This window comes from Lithobates pipiens, unplaced genomic scaffold, assembly GCF_037356315.1.
Source record: "Lithobates pipiens isolate NorthernLeopardFrog02 unplaced genomic scaffold, aLitPip1_a1.2 Scaffold_19, whole genome shotgun sequence".
Taxonomy (NCBI): domain Eukaryota; kingdom Metazoa; phylum Chordata; class Amphibia; order Anura; family Ranidae; genus Lithobates; species Lithobates pipiens.
In genome coordinates this window covers 588,727,912-588,744,966 of record NW_027507764.1, presented here as the reverse complement: position 1 = coordinate 588,744,966, position 17,055 = coordinate 588,727,912, and the positions used below count along the sequence as shown (strand labels likewise).

General features: G+C 49.1%; 1 protein-coding gene across 2 annotated transcripts in view; it reads right to left on the bottom strand.

The window, feature by feature from the left end:
* Positions 1 to 440: 440 nt before the first annotated feature.
* KLHL18 (kelch like family member 18) overlaps positions 441 to 17,055 on the bottom strand; it is a 45,619-nt gene continuing 29,004 nt past the window's right edge. The window contains exons 7-10 of one of the 2 annotated variants that reach the window (XM_077493548.1): positions 16,487 to 16,724; positions 12,257 to 12,361; positions 11,938 to 12,049; positions 441 to 1,357 (exon numbers count right to left, since the gene is read on the bottom strand). In XM_077493548.1, the coding sequence (XP_077349674.1) occupies positions 971 to 1,357; positions 11,938 to 12,049; positions 12,257 to 12,361; positions 16,487 to 16,724 (842 nt within the window). In that variant the 3' untranslated portion in view covers positions 441 to 970. The remainder of the gene's footprint in view (positions 1,358 to 11,937; positions 12,050 to 12,256; positions 12,362 to 16,486; positions 16,725 to 17,055) is intronic. The other variant, XM_077493549.1, reaches the window with a different exon arrangement.

Genomic DNA, 17,055 nt, shown 5'->3' with positions numbered 1-17,055 from the left:
TGAGAGAATAGAGTAGAAAAGAATAAAATAGAAAGGATATAACCGTCTTCTGAAATTCAAATTTCAAATAGAATAAATTTGTATTTTAATTAGAATAAATTAGAATAGAAAATGAGAATAGAAAATAAGAGAATAGAATAAAATAGAAAGAATATAACCGTCCTTTTTTTCTCAAAATCCAAATAGAATAAATTCAAATGCAGATTCGAATTTGAATGCCAATTAAAATTTTCCGAATTCGGTCGAATTGAATTCCATGGGTTACGAATTTTGAAAATAAAATTAAATCGAATTTGAAAACAAATTAAACTAAAAAAGTAACTAAATGGAAATGAATGGAATGTATTGGTTGTGCACAGGTCTGCCCCTCACCAGACAGGCGCCCCCTGCTGCCCGGCCCCCTCCTCCCCACCACAGGAAGACAACAAATTGCAAAAAAACATTTTTCAAAAAAAAATCTCCTTTTTTTTTTGTTTCATTACAAGGAACTCTATGGCACTATATATATCGATAACAAATATTCTACAGATATACAATAATCAAAAAAAAAGAAAAAAGTGACTTGACATAATAATTGCAAGCTCCCGGACACGAGAAGGAAAGCACACACACAGCTCAGTGCACGACACGCCGATCACTTTGGTGCAGAAGTCAGAGAAATAAGCTCACGAGTTTAATAAAAAAAAAAAAAAGGGTCGCTAGTTGGCCAGTCTGTGCTTGGACCCTGAAGATCCTCCCCTTGGAGGGAGGAGTCAATAAATACATTCGTTATACTGGTAGAGATTGTCTGACCATTATGGAGGGGGAGGGGGACACAAAGGGATAAACAGGATGGAAAGGAAAAATGAGCACCTGGATTTGTACCTGTCTAAAGTTTCACATTTATAAAAAAAAAAAAAAAAAAAAAAAAGAATTGATCCTGGGTTCCTGTCACAGTGGGATGTGTTCTTGTGGCCCCTCCCCCCCTCTGCTAGATGGTCAGCAGCGGGATACAACCCACCCCCACCCCGCCCTCGTGACACACCATGGGGGCCATAAACGTCCAGCGGTTGGTCTCCGGGTCGTACATTTCTACCGAGTTCAAGTTTGATTGGCCGTCGTAGCCCCCCACGGCGTAGAGCCGGCCGCAGTTGGCGACCAGGGAGACGCGGCTGCGGCGAGTGTTCATGGGGGTGATGAGGTACCACTGGTCGGCCATGGAGTTGTAGACCTCGGCCACGCTGAGGAAGGCCGAGCCGTCGTACCCGCCGCAGATGAACATCTTGCTCCCCAGCGAGGCGGCTCCGTGCCGGCAACGTTTGTTCAGCATGCTGGCCACGGGGTGCCAGGTGGTGGTGTGCTGGTTGTAGTATTCCATCTGTGGAGGAACCAGAGAGACCGGCAATTACAAACATGAAAGGGAGAGGGCGCCACCTGACTACCGCCTGCTGCAAGACCTTATTTGACCCCCTGGTGTAAGGGGGGGATGGGACTCTGATGGGGACCCTGGGCTAAGGGGGGGGGGGGGGGAAAGAGAGACTGATGGGGACCCTGGGATAAGGGGGGGGGGGGAGACTGATGGGGACCCTGGGGTAAGGGGGAGGAAGAGAGACTGATGGGGACCCTGGGGTAAGGGGGAGGGGAAGACTGATGGGGACCCTGGGGTAAGGGGGAGGGGGGGAGACTGATGGGGACCCTGGGGTAAGGGAGGGGAAGACTGATGGGGACCCTGGGGTAAGATGGGGGAGGGAAAGACTGATGGGGACCCTGGGGTAAGATGGGGGAGGGAAAGACTGATGGGGACCCTGGGGTAAGATGGGGGAGGGGAAGACTGATAGGGACCCTGGGGTAAGATGGGGGAGGGGGGAAGACTGATGGGGACCCTGGGGTAAGATGGGGGAGGGAAAGACTGATGGGTACCCTGGGGTAAGGGGGGGGGAAGACTGATGGGGACCTTGTGGTAAGGGGTGTGGGGGGGAGACTGATGGGGACCCTGGGGTAAGGGGGAGGGGAAGACTGATGGGGACCCTGGGGTAAGATGGGGGAGGAAAGACTGATGGGGACCCTGGGGTAAGATGGGGGAGGGAAAGACTGATGGGGACCCTGGGGTAAGATGGGGAGGGGAAGACTGATAGGGACCCTGGGGTAAGATGGGGGAGGGGGGAAGACTGATGGGGACCCTGGGGTAAGATGGGGGAGGGAAAGACTGATGGGTACCCTGGGGTAAGGGGGGGGAAGACTGATGGGGACCTTGTGGTAAGGGGTGTGGGGGGGAGACTGATGGGGACCCTGGGGTAAGGGGGAGGGGAAGACTGATGGGGGCCCTGGGGTAAGGGGGAGGGGAGACTGATGGGGACCTTGTGGTAAGGGGTGTGGGGGGGAGGCTGATGGGGACCCTGGGGTAAGGGGGGGGGGAGACTGATGGAGACCCCGGGGTAAGGGGGGGGAGACTGATGGAGACCCTGGGGTAAGGGGGGGGGAGACTGATGGAGACCCTGGGGTAAGGGGGGGGGGGAGACTGATGGAGACCCTGGGGTAAGGGGGGGGGGAGACTGATGGAGACCCTGGGGTAAGAGGGGGGGGAGACTGATGGGGGACCCTGGGGTAAGGGGAGGGAAGGTTACTGATGGGGACCCTGGGGTAAGGGGGGGGGGAAGAGACTGATGGGGACCCTGATGTATTGAGGGGGGGAAGAGAGACTGATGGGGACCCTGATGTATTGAGGGGGGGGACTGATGGGGACCCTGATGTATTGAGGGGGGGGGGGGGACTGATGGGGACCCTGATGTATTGAAGGGGGGGGAGGGGAAGACTGATTTTCTTGCAAGAAAAAATAAAACATGTAACCCCTTATTAACTCCTAGTTAACCCTAATCAGCCCAAATTAAATTCTTTCCTCCCTTTGCTATTATTTTTCTGCCGATTTGTTCCTTTTATTTTTTTTTACTACTTGGAATTTTTATTCCCCATTTCTATGTGATTTTTTTACCATTAATATTTAAACATTTTCTTCTCTTTTTTGCTTTTTTGTGTCATTACTGAAAAAAAAAAAAAAAAAAAAAAAAAAGAATATTTTGTTCTATCTACAATTACACAATTTTTTGCTCACATTTCTTTTCACGTTTTTCTGTCTGTGTGTCACATGTGGCAAACACAAAGCCTGGGGGCCGAATCCACCCTCCAGCCATTTCATGTGGCCCTTGCACCTCTTCTGCAGCTGTGGCACCCCAACCCCCCCCCCCCCCCCCCCCTCATTTCTGCCTCCACCTTGTCTCAGAAGTCAGCAGCAGAGAGGAGCACAGAACTCCTCTGCCAGTCACAGCACCACCGCGCCTCCACCTCCCCAGCATTCAGCAGACTCATGGTCTGCTCTGGTCCTCCTCCAGACCCTGCACCATCTGCTTCCCAGCTCCCACCCTAGCACAATGATATCATGTTTTTTTTTTTTTTTTTGTGGTTGAACTGGATGGACTTGTGTCTTTTTATAAACTGACTGACTATGTAACAATGTAAGGGGGGAGGGGGTGCACTGTGATGCAAGGAGGGTGGGGGGACTCTTGAATTCTGATGGTGGCTCTGGACCATCTAGCTTTGCAGATACAACTATCCCTTTGGAGGGCAACCGAGATGCTGATGTGGCCCAAAAGTTTGACACCCCTGCTCTAGAAAAAAAATAAAAAATCAGCAGGGGGTCAAATACTTTTTCCCCTCAAAATAAATAATAAATATATATTTATTTATTATTTATTTTGAGGGGAAAAAGTATTTGACCCCCTGCTGATTTTGCACTCTTGCCCACTGACAAAGAAACGATCCGTCTATAATTTTAATGGTCGGTTTATTATAACAGCGAGAGGCAGAATCACAAAAATATCCAGAAAAATGCATTTAAAAAAAAAAGTTAGGAATTGATTTGCATTTTAAATGAGTGAAATAAGTATTTGATCCCCGATCAATCAGCAAGATTTCTGGCTCCCAGGTGGCTTCTACACATGTAACAAGCTGAGATTAGGAGCACTCTCTTAATCTCAGCTTGTTACCTGTATAAGAGACACCTGTCCACAGAAGCAATCAATCAGATTCCAATCTCTACACCATGGCCAAGACCAAAGAGCTGTCCAAGGATGTCGGGGAGAAGATTGGAGATCTACACAAGGCTGGAATGGGCTACAAGACCATCGCCAAGCAGCTTGGTGAGAGGTGACAACAGTTGGTGCGATTATTCGCAAATGGAAGAAACACAACATAATGGTCAGTCTCCCTCGGTCTGGGGCTCCATGGAAGGTCTCACCTCGTGGAGTTCCAATGATGATGAGAACGGTGAGGGATCAGCCCAGAACTACACCGGAGAATCTGGTCAATGATCTCAAGGCAGTTGGGACCATCGTCACCAAGAAAACAATTGGTAACACACTACACCGCGAAGGACTGAAATCCTGCAGCCGCCGCAAGGTCCCCCCTGCTCAGGAAATCACATTTACAGTCCATCTGAAGGTTGCCAATGAATATCTGAATGATTCAGAGGAGAACTGGGTGAAAGTGTTGTGGTCAGAGGAGACCAAAATCCAGCTCTTTGGCGTCAACTCAACTCGCCGTGTTTGGAGGAGAAGGAATTCTGCCTGTGACCCCAAGAACACCATCCCCCACCGTCATACATGAAGGTCCTATGACCCCAAGAACACCTTCCCCCACCGTCATACATGGAGGTCCTATGACCCCAAGAACACCATCCCCCACCGTCATACATGGAGGTCCTATGACCCCCAAGAACACCATCCCCCACCGTCATACATGGAGGTCCTATGACCCCAAGAACACCTTCCCCCACCGTCATACATGGAGGTCCTATGACCCCAAGAACACCATCCCCCACCGTCATACATGGAGGTCCTATGACCCCCAAGAACACCATCCCCCACCGTCATACATGGAGGTCCTATGACCCCAAGAACACCATCCCCCACCATCATACATGGAGGTCCTACGATTCCAAGAACACCATCCCCCACCGTCATACATAGAGGACCTATGACCCCAAGAACACCATCTCCCACCATCATACATGGAGGTCCTATGACCCCCAAGAACACCACCCCCCACCACCATACATGGAGGTCCTATGATTCCAAGAACACCATCCCCCACCGTCATACATAGAGGACCTATGACCCCCAAGAACACCATCCCCCACCGTCATACATGAAGGTCCTATGACCCCAAGAACACCTTCCCCCACCGTCATACATGGAGGTCCTATGACCCCAAGAACACCATCCCCCACCGTCATACATGGAGGTCCTATGACCCCCAAGAACACCATCCCCCACCGTCATACATGGAGGTCCTATGACCCCAAGAACACCTTCCCCCACCGTCATACATGGAGGTCCTATGACCCCAAGAACACCATCCCCCACCGTCATACATGGAGGTCCTATGACCCCCAAGAACACCATCCCCCACCGTCATACATGGAGGTCCTATGACCCCAAGAACACCATCCCCCACCATCATACATGGAGGTCCTACGATTCCAAGAACACCATCCCCCACCGTCATACATAGAGGACCTATGACCCCAAGAACACCATCTCCCACCATCATACATGGAGGTCCTATGACCCCCAAGAACACCACCCCCCACCACCATACATGGAGGTCCTATGATTCCAAGAACACCATCCCCCACCGTCATACATAGAGGACCTATGACCCCCAAGAACACCATCCCCCACCATCATACATGGAGGTCCTATGACCCCCAAGAACACCATCCCCCACCGTCATACATGGAGGACCTATGACCCCAAGAACACCATCCCCAACCCTCATACATGGAGAACCTATGACCCCAAGAACACCATCCCCCACCATCATACATGGAGGTCCTATGACCCCAAGAACACCATCCCCCACCATCATACATGGAGGTCCTATGACCCCAAGAACACCATCCCCCACCGTCATACATGGAGGACCTATGACTCCAAGAACACCATCCCCCACCGTCATACATGGAGGACCTATGACCCCAAGAACACCATCCCCAACCCTCATACATGGAGAACCTATGACCCCAAGAACACCATCCCCCACCGTCATACATGGAGGACCTATGACTCCAAGAACACCATCCCCCACCATCATACATGGAGGTCCTATGACCCCAAGAACACCATCCCCCACCGTCATACATGGAGGACCTATGACTCCAAGAACACCATCCCCCACCATCATACATGGAGGTCCTATGACCCCAAGAACACCATCCCCCACCGTCATACATGGAGGACCTATGACCCCAAGAACACCATCCCCCACTGTCATACATGGAGGACCTATGACCCCAAGAACACCATCCCCCACCATCATACATGGAGGTCCTATGACCCCAAGAACACCATCCCCCACCATCATACATGGAGGTCCTATGACCCCCAAGAACACCATCCCCCACCGTCATACATGGAGGTGGAAACATTATGCTTTGGGGGTGTTTTTCTGCTAAGGGGACAGGACAACTTCACCGCATCAAAGGGACGATGGACGGGCGAGAGTATCATCAAATCTTGGGTGAGAACCTCCTTCCCTCGGCCAGGGCATTGAAAATAGGTGGTGGATGGGTATTCCAGCATGACAATGACCCAAAACACACGACCAAGGCAACAAAAGAGTGGGTCAAGAAGAAGCACATTAAGGTCCTGGAGTGGCCTAGTCAGTCTCCAGACCTTAATCCCATAGAAAATATGTGGAGGGAGCTGAAGGTTCGAGTTACCAAAGGTCAGCATGGAAAGCTTAATGACTTGGAGAGGATCTGCAAAGAGGACAAAATCCCTCCTGAGATGTGTGTGAACCTGGAGGCCAACCCCAAGAAACGTCCGACCTCTAATTGCCAACAAAGGTTTCTCCACCAACTACTAAGCCATGTTTTGTGAAGGGGGTCAAATACTTATTTCACTTATTAAAAGGCAAATCAATTCATAACTTTTTGAAATGCGTTTTTCTGGATATTTTTTTTTTTTGTTATTCTGTTTCTCGCTGTTAAAATAAACCGACCGTTAAAATTACAGACCGATCGTTTCTTTGTCAGAGGGCAATCGTACAAAATCAGCAGCCGATCAAATACTTTCCCCCCCCCTCACTTTAGTTTGTCTCATAAAAACAATACACGTATTACTTTGTTATCTTATGGAGGCCACACATAGGTTGAATCCTGAACGATTTGATGATCGGAAATCAAAAATTTTGTGCGTTTTGTAATCTGATGGCGCCACCAATGGATTTTAGAAATTGGACCAACCAAGCCTTCAATTTCACCTCATGTTGCTACAAAAAAAAAAAAAAAAAAAGAAGAATTTTGTGGTCGGGAATCTTCTTTTCTATCCAGTTCGCAGCCTATGCCCATTTCTTTTTAGATCGTATATTTCTCGGACGATTCTCCCACCATTCATTAGAAATGTGTTTATTTAAAAAAAAAAAAAAAAAAAAAAAATTCAACATGCCCAATCACTAAATTTTGATGGCCGCACGAAAAAAAAATTTCCGTTGGTGCAGCCCCGCTAACGGTTATTGAAAGGCGCAATTTTCGAACACAAACATCATTCGGAATTCAATGTGTGTATGGCCAAGACTTAATGTGGAAGTCCAGTCTCTTAGGTTGTTCAGGCTGGTTGGGTCCAGTGCAAAAGGGTGACCCAGGATGGTTGCATGGAAATGGAGTCCAGGGGCTGGTGGTTAGATGGAAGTCATAGAAATGCACAGCAACCCCCTCCTGTAGAGGATGTATGAATAAGATGACTTTTTCACTTGGACTTCATTGACTTATTTGGTCTGGCAGTCGGTTTGTTTTTGATTTTGTGGGTTTTTATTGCCGTCTGTTGTACCAGTTTGAGGGATTCACCCACCCATTCCTTCCTATAGTTGCAATTTTGGGTGCAGTTTTTCTTTAGGAAAGGAAATGCTGAGTCAAATAAAATCGTTTGTTCCAAATAAGGGTGATAGAGTCCATAGGTTGGTGGGCAGCACATTTTGGGGATTATGCACAGACCCCTTTCTGGTTTTTTCTTTTTATTTCACCTCTTCTGCTCTCATGGACCAGAGCAATTTTTGGCATTTCCACAACCTCCCTGTTTTTATTTAGAGGGGTTAAAAAGGGGGTGGGATCAGTTTTAAGCTTAGCTTAGTTGTAGACTAAGCCCTTGTACACCCGGTGGGAGATTCCGACGGAATGTGTCCAATTGGAGCGTTTTGTCGGATATTCCGACTGTGTGTGGTCTCCATCGGACTGTTTCCGTCGGAATATCCGTCGGACCAAATTTTCAAACTTGCCGGAAATATTTTCAGCCAAAATGCTCCGATCGGACATACTCCGATCATGTGTAGAGAATTCTGATCGGACAAAGTGCCACGCATGCTCAGATCAAATTCCTACATCAAAGCTATTGGCTACTAGCCTGAACGTAGTCCCATCGTAACGTAATAACGTCATCACGTTCTGAACGATCGGATTTTCCGACAACTTTGTCCGACCGTGTGTATGCAACAGTTTTGGACAAAATCCAAAGGATTTGGTTGTCGAAATCTCCGACCCGTGTGTACAAGGGCTTAGTCTACAACTAAGCTAAGCTTAAAACTGATCCCACCCCCTTTTTAACCACTCTAAATAAAAACAGGGAGGTTGTGGAAATACCAAAAATTGCTCTGGTCCATGAGAGCAGAAGAGGTTAAATAAAAAGAAAAACCAGAAAGGGGTCTGTGCATAATCCCCAAAATGTGCTGCCCACCAACTTATGGACTCTATCACCCTTATTTGGAACAAACGATTTTATATGACTCAGCATTTCCTTTCCTAAAGAAAAACTGCACCCAAAATTGCAACTATAGGAAGGAATGGGTGGGTGAATGCCTCAAACTGGTACACAGACTACAGCCGTCCCAAACGTCTAGAAAGCCCAGTCTACAAGCGTCCCAAACGTCTAGAAAGCCCAGTCTACAAGCGTCCCAAACGTCTAGAAAGCCCAGTCTACAAGCGTCCCAAACGTCTAGAAAGCCCAGGCTACAAGCGTCCCAAACGTCTAGAAAGCCCAGGCTACAAGCGTCCCAAACGTCTAGAAAGCCCAGTCTACAAGCGTCCCAAACGTCTAGAAAGCCCAGTCTACAAGCGTCCCAAACGTCTAGAAAGCCCAGTCTACAAGCGTCCCAAACGTCTAGAAAACCCAGTCTACAAGCGTCCCAAACGTCTAGAAAGCCCAGTCTACAAGCGTCCCAAACGTCTAGAAAGCCCAGTCTACAAGCGTCCCAAACGTCTAGAAAGCCCAGTCTACAAGCGTCCCAAACGTCTAGAAAGCCCAGTCTACAAGCGTCCCAAACGTCTGGAAAGCCCAGTCTACAACCGTCCCAAACGTCTGGAAAGCCCAGTCTACAAGCGTCCCAAACGTCTAGAAAGCCCAGTCTACAAGCGTCCCAAACTTCTAGAAAGCCCAGGCTACAAGCGTCCCAAACGTCTAGAAAGCCCAGTCTACAAGCGTCCCAAACGTCTAGAAAGCCCAGTCTACAAGCGTCCCAAACGTCTAGAAAGCCCAGTCTACAAGCGTCCCAAACGTCTAGAAAGCCCAGTCTACAAGCGTCCCAAACGTCTAGAAAGCCCAGTCTACAACCACCCCAAACTTCTAGAAAGCCCAGTCTACAAGCGTCCCAAACTTCTAGAAAGCCCAGTCTACAAGCGTCCCAAACGTCTAGAAAGCCCAGTCTACAAGCGTCCCAAACGTCTAGAAAGCCCAGTCTACAAGCGTCCCAAACGTCTAGAAAGGCCAGTCTACAACCGTCCCAAACGTCTAGAAAGGCCAGTCTACAACCGTCCCAAACGTCTGGAAAGCCCAGTCTACAACCGTCCCAAACGTCTGGAAAGCCCAGTCTACAACCGTCCCAAACGTCTGGAAAGCCCAGTCTACAACCGTCCCAAACGTCTGGAAAGCCCAGTCTACAACCGTCCCAAACGTCTGGAAAGCCCAGTCTACAACCGTCCCAAACGTCTAGAAAGCCCAGTCTACAACCGTCCCAAACGTCTAGAAAGCCCAGTCTACAACCGTCCCAAACGTCTAGAAAGCCCAGTCTACAACCATCCCAAACGTCTAGAAAGCCCAGTCTACAACCATCCCAAACTTCTAGAAAGCCCAGTCTACAAGCGTCCCAAACGTCTAGAAAGCCCAGTCTACAAGCGTCCCAAACTTCTAGAAAGCCCAGTCTACAACCATCCCAAACGTCTAGAAAGCCCAGTCTACAACCACCCCAAACTTCTAGAAAGCCCAGTCTACAACCGTCCCAAACTTCTAGAAAGCCCAGTCTACAACCGTCCCAAACTTCTAGAAAGCCCAGTCTACAAGCGTCCCAAACGTCTAGAAAGCCCAGTCTACAAGCGTCCCAAACGTCTAGAAAGGCCAGTCTACAACCGTCCCAAACGTCTGGAAAGCCCAGTCTACAACCGTCCCAAACGTCTGGAAAGCCCAGGCTACAACCGTCCCAAACTTCTAGAAAGCCCAGTCTCCAACCGCCCCACACTTCTAGAAAGCCCAGTCTACAACCGTCCCAAACTTCTAGAAAGCCCAGTCTACAACCGTCCCAAACTTCTAGAAAGCCCAGTCTACAAGCGTCCCAAACTTCTAGAAAGCCCAGTCTACAACCGTCCCAAACGTCTAGAAAGCCCAGTCTACAACCGTCCCAAACTTCTAGAAAGCCCAGTCTACAACCACCCCAAACTTCTAGAAAGCCCAGTCTACAACCGTCCCAAACTTCTAGAAAGCCCAGTCTACAATCGCCCCAAACTTCTAGAAAGCCCAGTCTACAACCGTCCCAAACTTATAGAAAGCCCAGTCTACAAGCGTCCCAAACGTCTAGAAAGGCCAGTCTACAACCGTCCCAAACTTCTAGAAAGCCCAGTCTACAACCGTCCCAAACTTCTAGAAAGCCCAGTCTACAACCGTCCCAAACTTCTAGAAAGCCCAGTCTACAAGCGTCCCAAACGTCTAGAAAGCCCAGTCTACAAGCGTCCCAAACGTCTAGAAAGCCCAGTCTACAAGCGTCCCAAACGTCTAGAAAGGCCAGTCTACAACCGTCCCAAACTTCTAGAAAGCCCAGTCTACAACCGTCCCAAACGTCTAGAAAGCCCAGTCTACAACCACCCCAAACTTCTAGAAAGCCCAGTCTACAAGCGTCCCAAACGTCTAGAAAGCCCAGTCTACAAGCGTCCCAAACGTCTAGAAAGGCCAGTCTACAACCGTCCCAAACTTCTAGAAAGCCCAGTCTACAACCGTCCCAAACGTCTAGAAAGCCCAGTCTACAACCACCCCAAACTTCTAGAAAGCCCAGTCTACAACCGCCCCAAACTTCTAGAAAGCCCAGTCTACAACCATCCCAAACTTATAGAAAACCCAGACTCCAAACCCCCCTACCAGCACAAATTCCTCCCAACCCCCCAAAAAAAGTACCCTGATAACACAAATTCCCTTCCTCCTCCATCATATCACCTCTTCTAGAACAAACCTACCAAATCCCCTCTCCTAGCACAAATCCTCTTCCCCAAAAGCCCCCTCCCACCATCAAATTTCTCCTTCTAGAGCAATTCTTACCCCCTGTTGCCTTCCAAATCCCCCCCCTGCCCAATATCCTTGAGGAGCAACCCACCTCACATGATACAACAGTGCCCAGGGCAGCTGCCCCTCCTGCCCATCCCTTATCCCGGGCCTTGCTGAGTGGTACCGGTGATTAGCAGTGATGCTCCGGTTCCGCAGGTCTTCTGCACTAAAACATTGGGAGGGATGCTCTGTGTGCAAGGGGTCTCAGAGTTTGTACAATCAGATGGTATAGTGTATGGTCAGCTTGCAGGAGGTTGTATAAATATTGTACAATAGGATTGTAATGTGTATGGTAGCCTTAGGAAGGAAGGAAGGAAGGAGCACGTACAGTGTTGAAGATCTGAAGTCCATCGTGTCCACCTGAGACGTAAATCCGGCCTTCGAATATGGTGACGCCCGCCGCGCTGCGATTGGAGCTCATTGGCGTCACCACCGTCCATCTGGAATAAAGATGCATTGAGTGGTAAATACCACCACACCCGGATTATTACCACCCATACCCAACGGGAAGTCGTGAGGCCTCCTGCCAGGAGTTGTGTGAAAGTGCTGACCAGGGACAAGTCCTGCTCTAGACATGGAAGGCGTCAGTTACGATTTCCTAATATAAAACAGGAAAGGATGGAACACGCTCATTATCAGAGTCTTACTTGTCAGTCTCGGGATTATAGGTCTCTACAGAGTTCAGGGAGCAGTTCCCATCGTATCCCCCACACACATAGATCTGTCCGTCCAGGACCACCGTCCCCATCGCACTGAAAAGGAGAGACAAACGTTATTAGAAGAAAAAAAAAAAGCACCCTGCTGGCCCCTCCCACCAGCCACGATATGCATGTATTGCATAGAGAAGCACAGAGATCTAGCAATGTCTAACCCTGTATATCCATGTATAATAATAGTGTGCGACTGTGGGGGGAGGGGACATTAGAGTGCAAGCTCCTCTGGTGCAGAGACTGATGTGTGACTAGCTCAGTGGTCTCTGTACAGCACTGCGGTATATGTCAGAGCTATAAAAATGTATAATAATAATAATATTAATGTGTGACTGTGGGGGGAGGGGACATTAGAGAGTGTAAGCTCCTCTGGCACAGAGACTGATGTGAGTGGCTCAGTGTTCTCTGTACAGCACTGTGGTATATGTCAGAGCTATATACATGTATAATAGTAATAATAATAATCATCATCATCATGTGTGTGACTGTTGGGGAGGGGACATTAGAGTGTAAGCTCCTCTGGTACAGAGACTGATGTGACTGTCTCAGTGTTCTCTGTACAGCGCTGGGGTATATGTCAGAGCTATAGAAATGTATAATAATAATGTGTGACTGTGGGGGGGACATTAGAGTGTAAGCTCCTTTGGTGCAGAGACTGATGTGACTGTTGGGGAGGGGACATTAGAGTGTAAGCTCCTCTGGTCCAGAGACTGATGTGACTGGCTCAGTGTTCTCTGTACAGCACTGGGGTACAAGTCAGAGCTATAGAAATGTATAATAATAATAATAATAATGTGTGACTGTGGGGGGACATTAGAGTGTAAGATCCTCTGGTACAGAGACTGATGTGACTGTTGGGGAGGGGAAATTAGAGTGTAAGCTCCTCTGTACAGAGACTGATGTGACTGTTGGGGAGGGGAAATTAGAGTGTAAGCTCCTCTGTACAGAGACTGATGTGACTGTTGGGGAGGGGACATTAGAGTGTAAGCTCCTCTGTACAGAGACTGATGTGACTGTTGGGGAGGGGACATTAGAGTGTAAGCTCCTCTGTACAGAGACTGATGTGACTGTTGGGGAGGGGACATTAGAGAGTAAGCTCCTCTGTACAGAGACTGATGTGACTGTGGGGGGAGGGGACATTAGAGTGTAAGCTCCTCTGGTCCAGAGACTGATGTGACTGGCTCAGTGTTCTCTGTACAGCACTGGGGTACAAGTCAGAGCTATAGAAATGTATAATAATAATAATAATAATAATGTGTGACTGTGGGGGGACATTAGAGTGTAAGATCCTCTGGTACAGAGACTGATGTGACTGTTGGGGAGGGGAAATTAGAGTGTAAGCTCCTCTGTACAGAGACTGATGTGACTGTTGGGGAGGGGAAATTAGAGTGTAAGCTCCTCTGTACAGAGACTGATGTGACTGTTGGGGAGGGGACATTAGAGTGTAAGCTCCTCTGTACAGAGACTGATGTGACTGTTGGGGAGGGGACATTAGAGTGTAAGCTCCTCTGTACAGAGACTGATGTGACTGCTGGGGAGGGGACATTAGAGCGTAAGCTCCTCTGTACAGAGACTGATGTGACTGTGGGGGGAGGGGACATTAGAGTGTAAGCTCCTCTGTACAGAGACTGATGTGACTGTTGGGGAGGGGAAATTAGAGTGTAAGCTCCTCTGTACAGAGACTGATGTGACTGTTGGGGAGGGGAATTTAGAGTGTAAGCTCCTCTGTACAGAGACTGATGTGACTGTTGGGGAGGGGAAATTAGAGTGTAAGCTCCTCTGTACAGAGACTGATGTGACTGTTGGGGAGGGGAAATTAGAGTGTAAGCTCCTCTGTACAGAGACTGATGTGACTGTTGGGGAGGGGACATTAGAGTGTAAGCTCCTCTGTACAGAGACTGATGTGACTGTGGGGGGAGGGGACATTAGAGTGTAAGCTCCTCTGTACAGAGACTGATGTGACTGTTGGGGAGGGGACATTAGAGCGTAAGCTCCTCTGTACAGAGACTGATGTGACTGTGGGGGGAGGGGACATTAGAGTGTAAGCTCCTCTGTACAGAGACTGATGTGACTGTTGGGGAGGGGAAATTAGAGTGTAAGCTCCTCTGTACAGAGACTGATGTGACTGTTGGGGAGGGGAATTTAGAGTGTAAGCTCCTCTGTACAGAGACTGATGTGACTGTTGGGGAGGGGACATTAGAGTGTAAGCTCCTCTGTACAGAGACTGATGTGACTGTGGGGGAGGGGAAATTAGAGTGTAAGCTCCTCTGTACAGAGACTGATGTGACTGTTGGGGAGGGGACATTAGAGTGTAAGCTCCTCTGTACAGAGACTGATGTGACTGTTGGGGAGGGGACATTAGAGTGTAAGCTCCTCTGTACAGAGACTGATGTGACTGTGGGGGGAGGGGACATTAGAGTGTAAGCTCCTCTGTACAGAGACTGATGTGACTGTTGGGGAGGGGAAATTAGAGTGTAAGCTCCTCTGTACAGAGACTGATGTGACTGTTGGGGAGGGGACATTAGAGTGTAAGCTCCTCTGTACAGAGACTGATGTGACTGTTGGAGAGGGGAAATTAGAGCGTAAGCTCCTCTGTACAGAGACTGATGTGACTGTGGGGGGAGGGGACATTAGAGTGTAAGCTCCTCTGTACAGAGACTGATGTGACTGTGGGGGGGAGGGGAAATTAGAGTGTAAGCTCCTCTGTACAGAGACTGATGTGACTGTTGGGGAGGGGACATTAGAGTGTAAGCTCCTCTGTACAGAGACTGATGTGACTGTTGGGGAGGGGACATTAGAGCGTAAGCTCCTCTGTACAGAGACTGATGTGACTGTGGGGGGAGGGGACATTAGAGTGTAAGCTCCTCTGTACAGAGACTGATGTGACTGTTGGGGAGGGGAAATTAGAGTGTAAGCTCCTCTGTACAGAGACTGATGTGACTGTGGGGGGGAGGGGAAATTAGAGTGTAAGCTCCTCTGTACAGAGACTGATGTGACTGTTGGGGAGGGGACATTAGAGTGTAAGCTCCTCTGTACAGAGACTGATGTGACTGTTGGGGAGGGGACATTAGAGCGTAAGCTCCTCTGTACAGAGACTGATGTGACTGTGGGGGGAGGGGACATTAGAGTGTAAGCTCCTCTGTACAGAGACTGATGTGACTGTTGGGGAGGGGACATTAGAGTGTAAGCTCCTCTGTACAGAGACTGATGTGACTGTGGGGGGGAGGGGAAATTAGAGTGTAAGCTCCTCTGTACAGAGACTGATGTGACTGTTGGGGAGGGGACATTAGAGTGTAAGCTCCTCTGTACAGAGACTGATGTGACTGTTGGGGAGGGGACATTAGAGCGTAAGCTCCTCTGTACAGAGACTGATGTGACTGTGGGGGGAGGGGACATTAGAGCGTAAGCTCCTCTGTACAGAGACTGATGTGACTGTTGGGGAGGGGAAATTAGAGTGTAAGCTCCTCTGTACAGAGACTGATGTGACTGTTGGGGAGGGGACATTAGAGTGTAAGCTCCTCTGTACAGAGACTGATGTGACTGTGGGGGGAGGGGACATTAGAGTGTAAGCTCCTCTGTACAGAGACTGATGTGACTGTTGGGGAGGGAACATTAGAGCGTAAGCTCCTCTGTACAGAGACTGATGTGACTGTGGGGGGAGGGGACATTAGAGTGTAAGCTCCTCTGTACAGAGACTGATGTGACTGTTGGGGAGGGGACATTAGAGTGTAAGCTCCTCTGGTCCAGAGACTGATGTGACTGTCTCAGTGATCTCTGTACAGCACTGGGGTATATGTCAGAGCTATAGAAATGTATAATAATAATAATAGTGTGTGACTGTGGGAGGGAGGGGGCATTAGAGTGTAAGCTCCTTTGGTGCAGAGACTGATGTGACTGTTGGGGAGGGGACATTAGAGTGTAAGCTCCTCTGGTGCAGAGACTGATGTGACTGTTGGGGAGGGGGCATTAGAGTGTAAGCTCCTCTGGTGCAGAGACTGATGTGACTGTTGGGGAGGGGACATTAGAGTGTAAGCTCCTCTGGTACAGAGACTGATGTGATTGGCTCAGTGTTCTCTGTACATCACTGCGGTATATGTCAGAGCTATACAAGTAAGAAAAGATTTAGGATCGTTTCTGTACGACACTATAATAAAATCTCTCCCTCACCTCCTTTTGCTGTTCATGCTCCCCACTTTGGTCCACACGTCTGTCTCCGGGTTGTAGACTTCCACAGTGCTGAGCCGCGATTGGCCGTCGTATCCTCCGATGGCGTACAGGAGCCCATTCACAACAGCGACGCCCACTCTGCTGCGAGCCGTGGTCATCGGCTGGCATTTCTCCCAGTGGTTGGCGATGGGGTCGAAGACTTCCACCACGTTCAGAGAATCGCCTGCGTAGAAATGTGCTACTCGTCTTAAACATTTAACAGGGAATCACTTCACAGGGACACATTCTGGAGAAACAGTTCAGTACGTTCAAAGGCACCACATAACCCCTTCCCGATTGTTACTTCTCACCCCCCACTCCATAACCCTGGACCTCACAGCACCCGGCCTCAGCATTCCCCCCCCCCCCCCCCCAAGAGCACTCAGTCCTGATGTAAGCAGTGGGAAGGGTTATGGCAAATATTAAAATCCCTCGATGGGTGGATGTCAGTCTAGAGGAATGGAGATTACTAGGCAGACTTCATTTGCATAAGTAACACCCACATGTAATGCGGAGCCTCCCTGACTGAA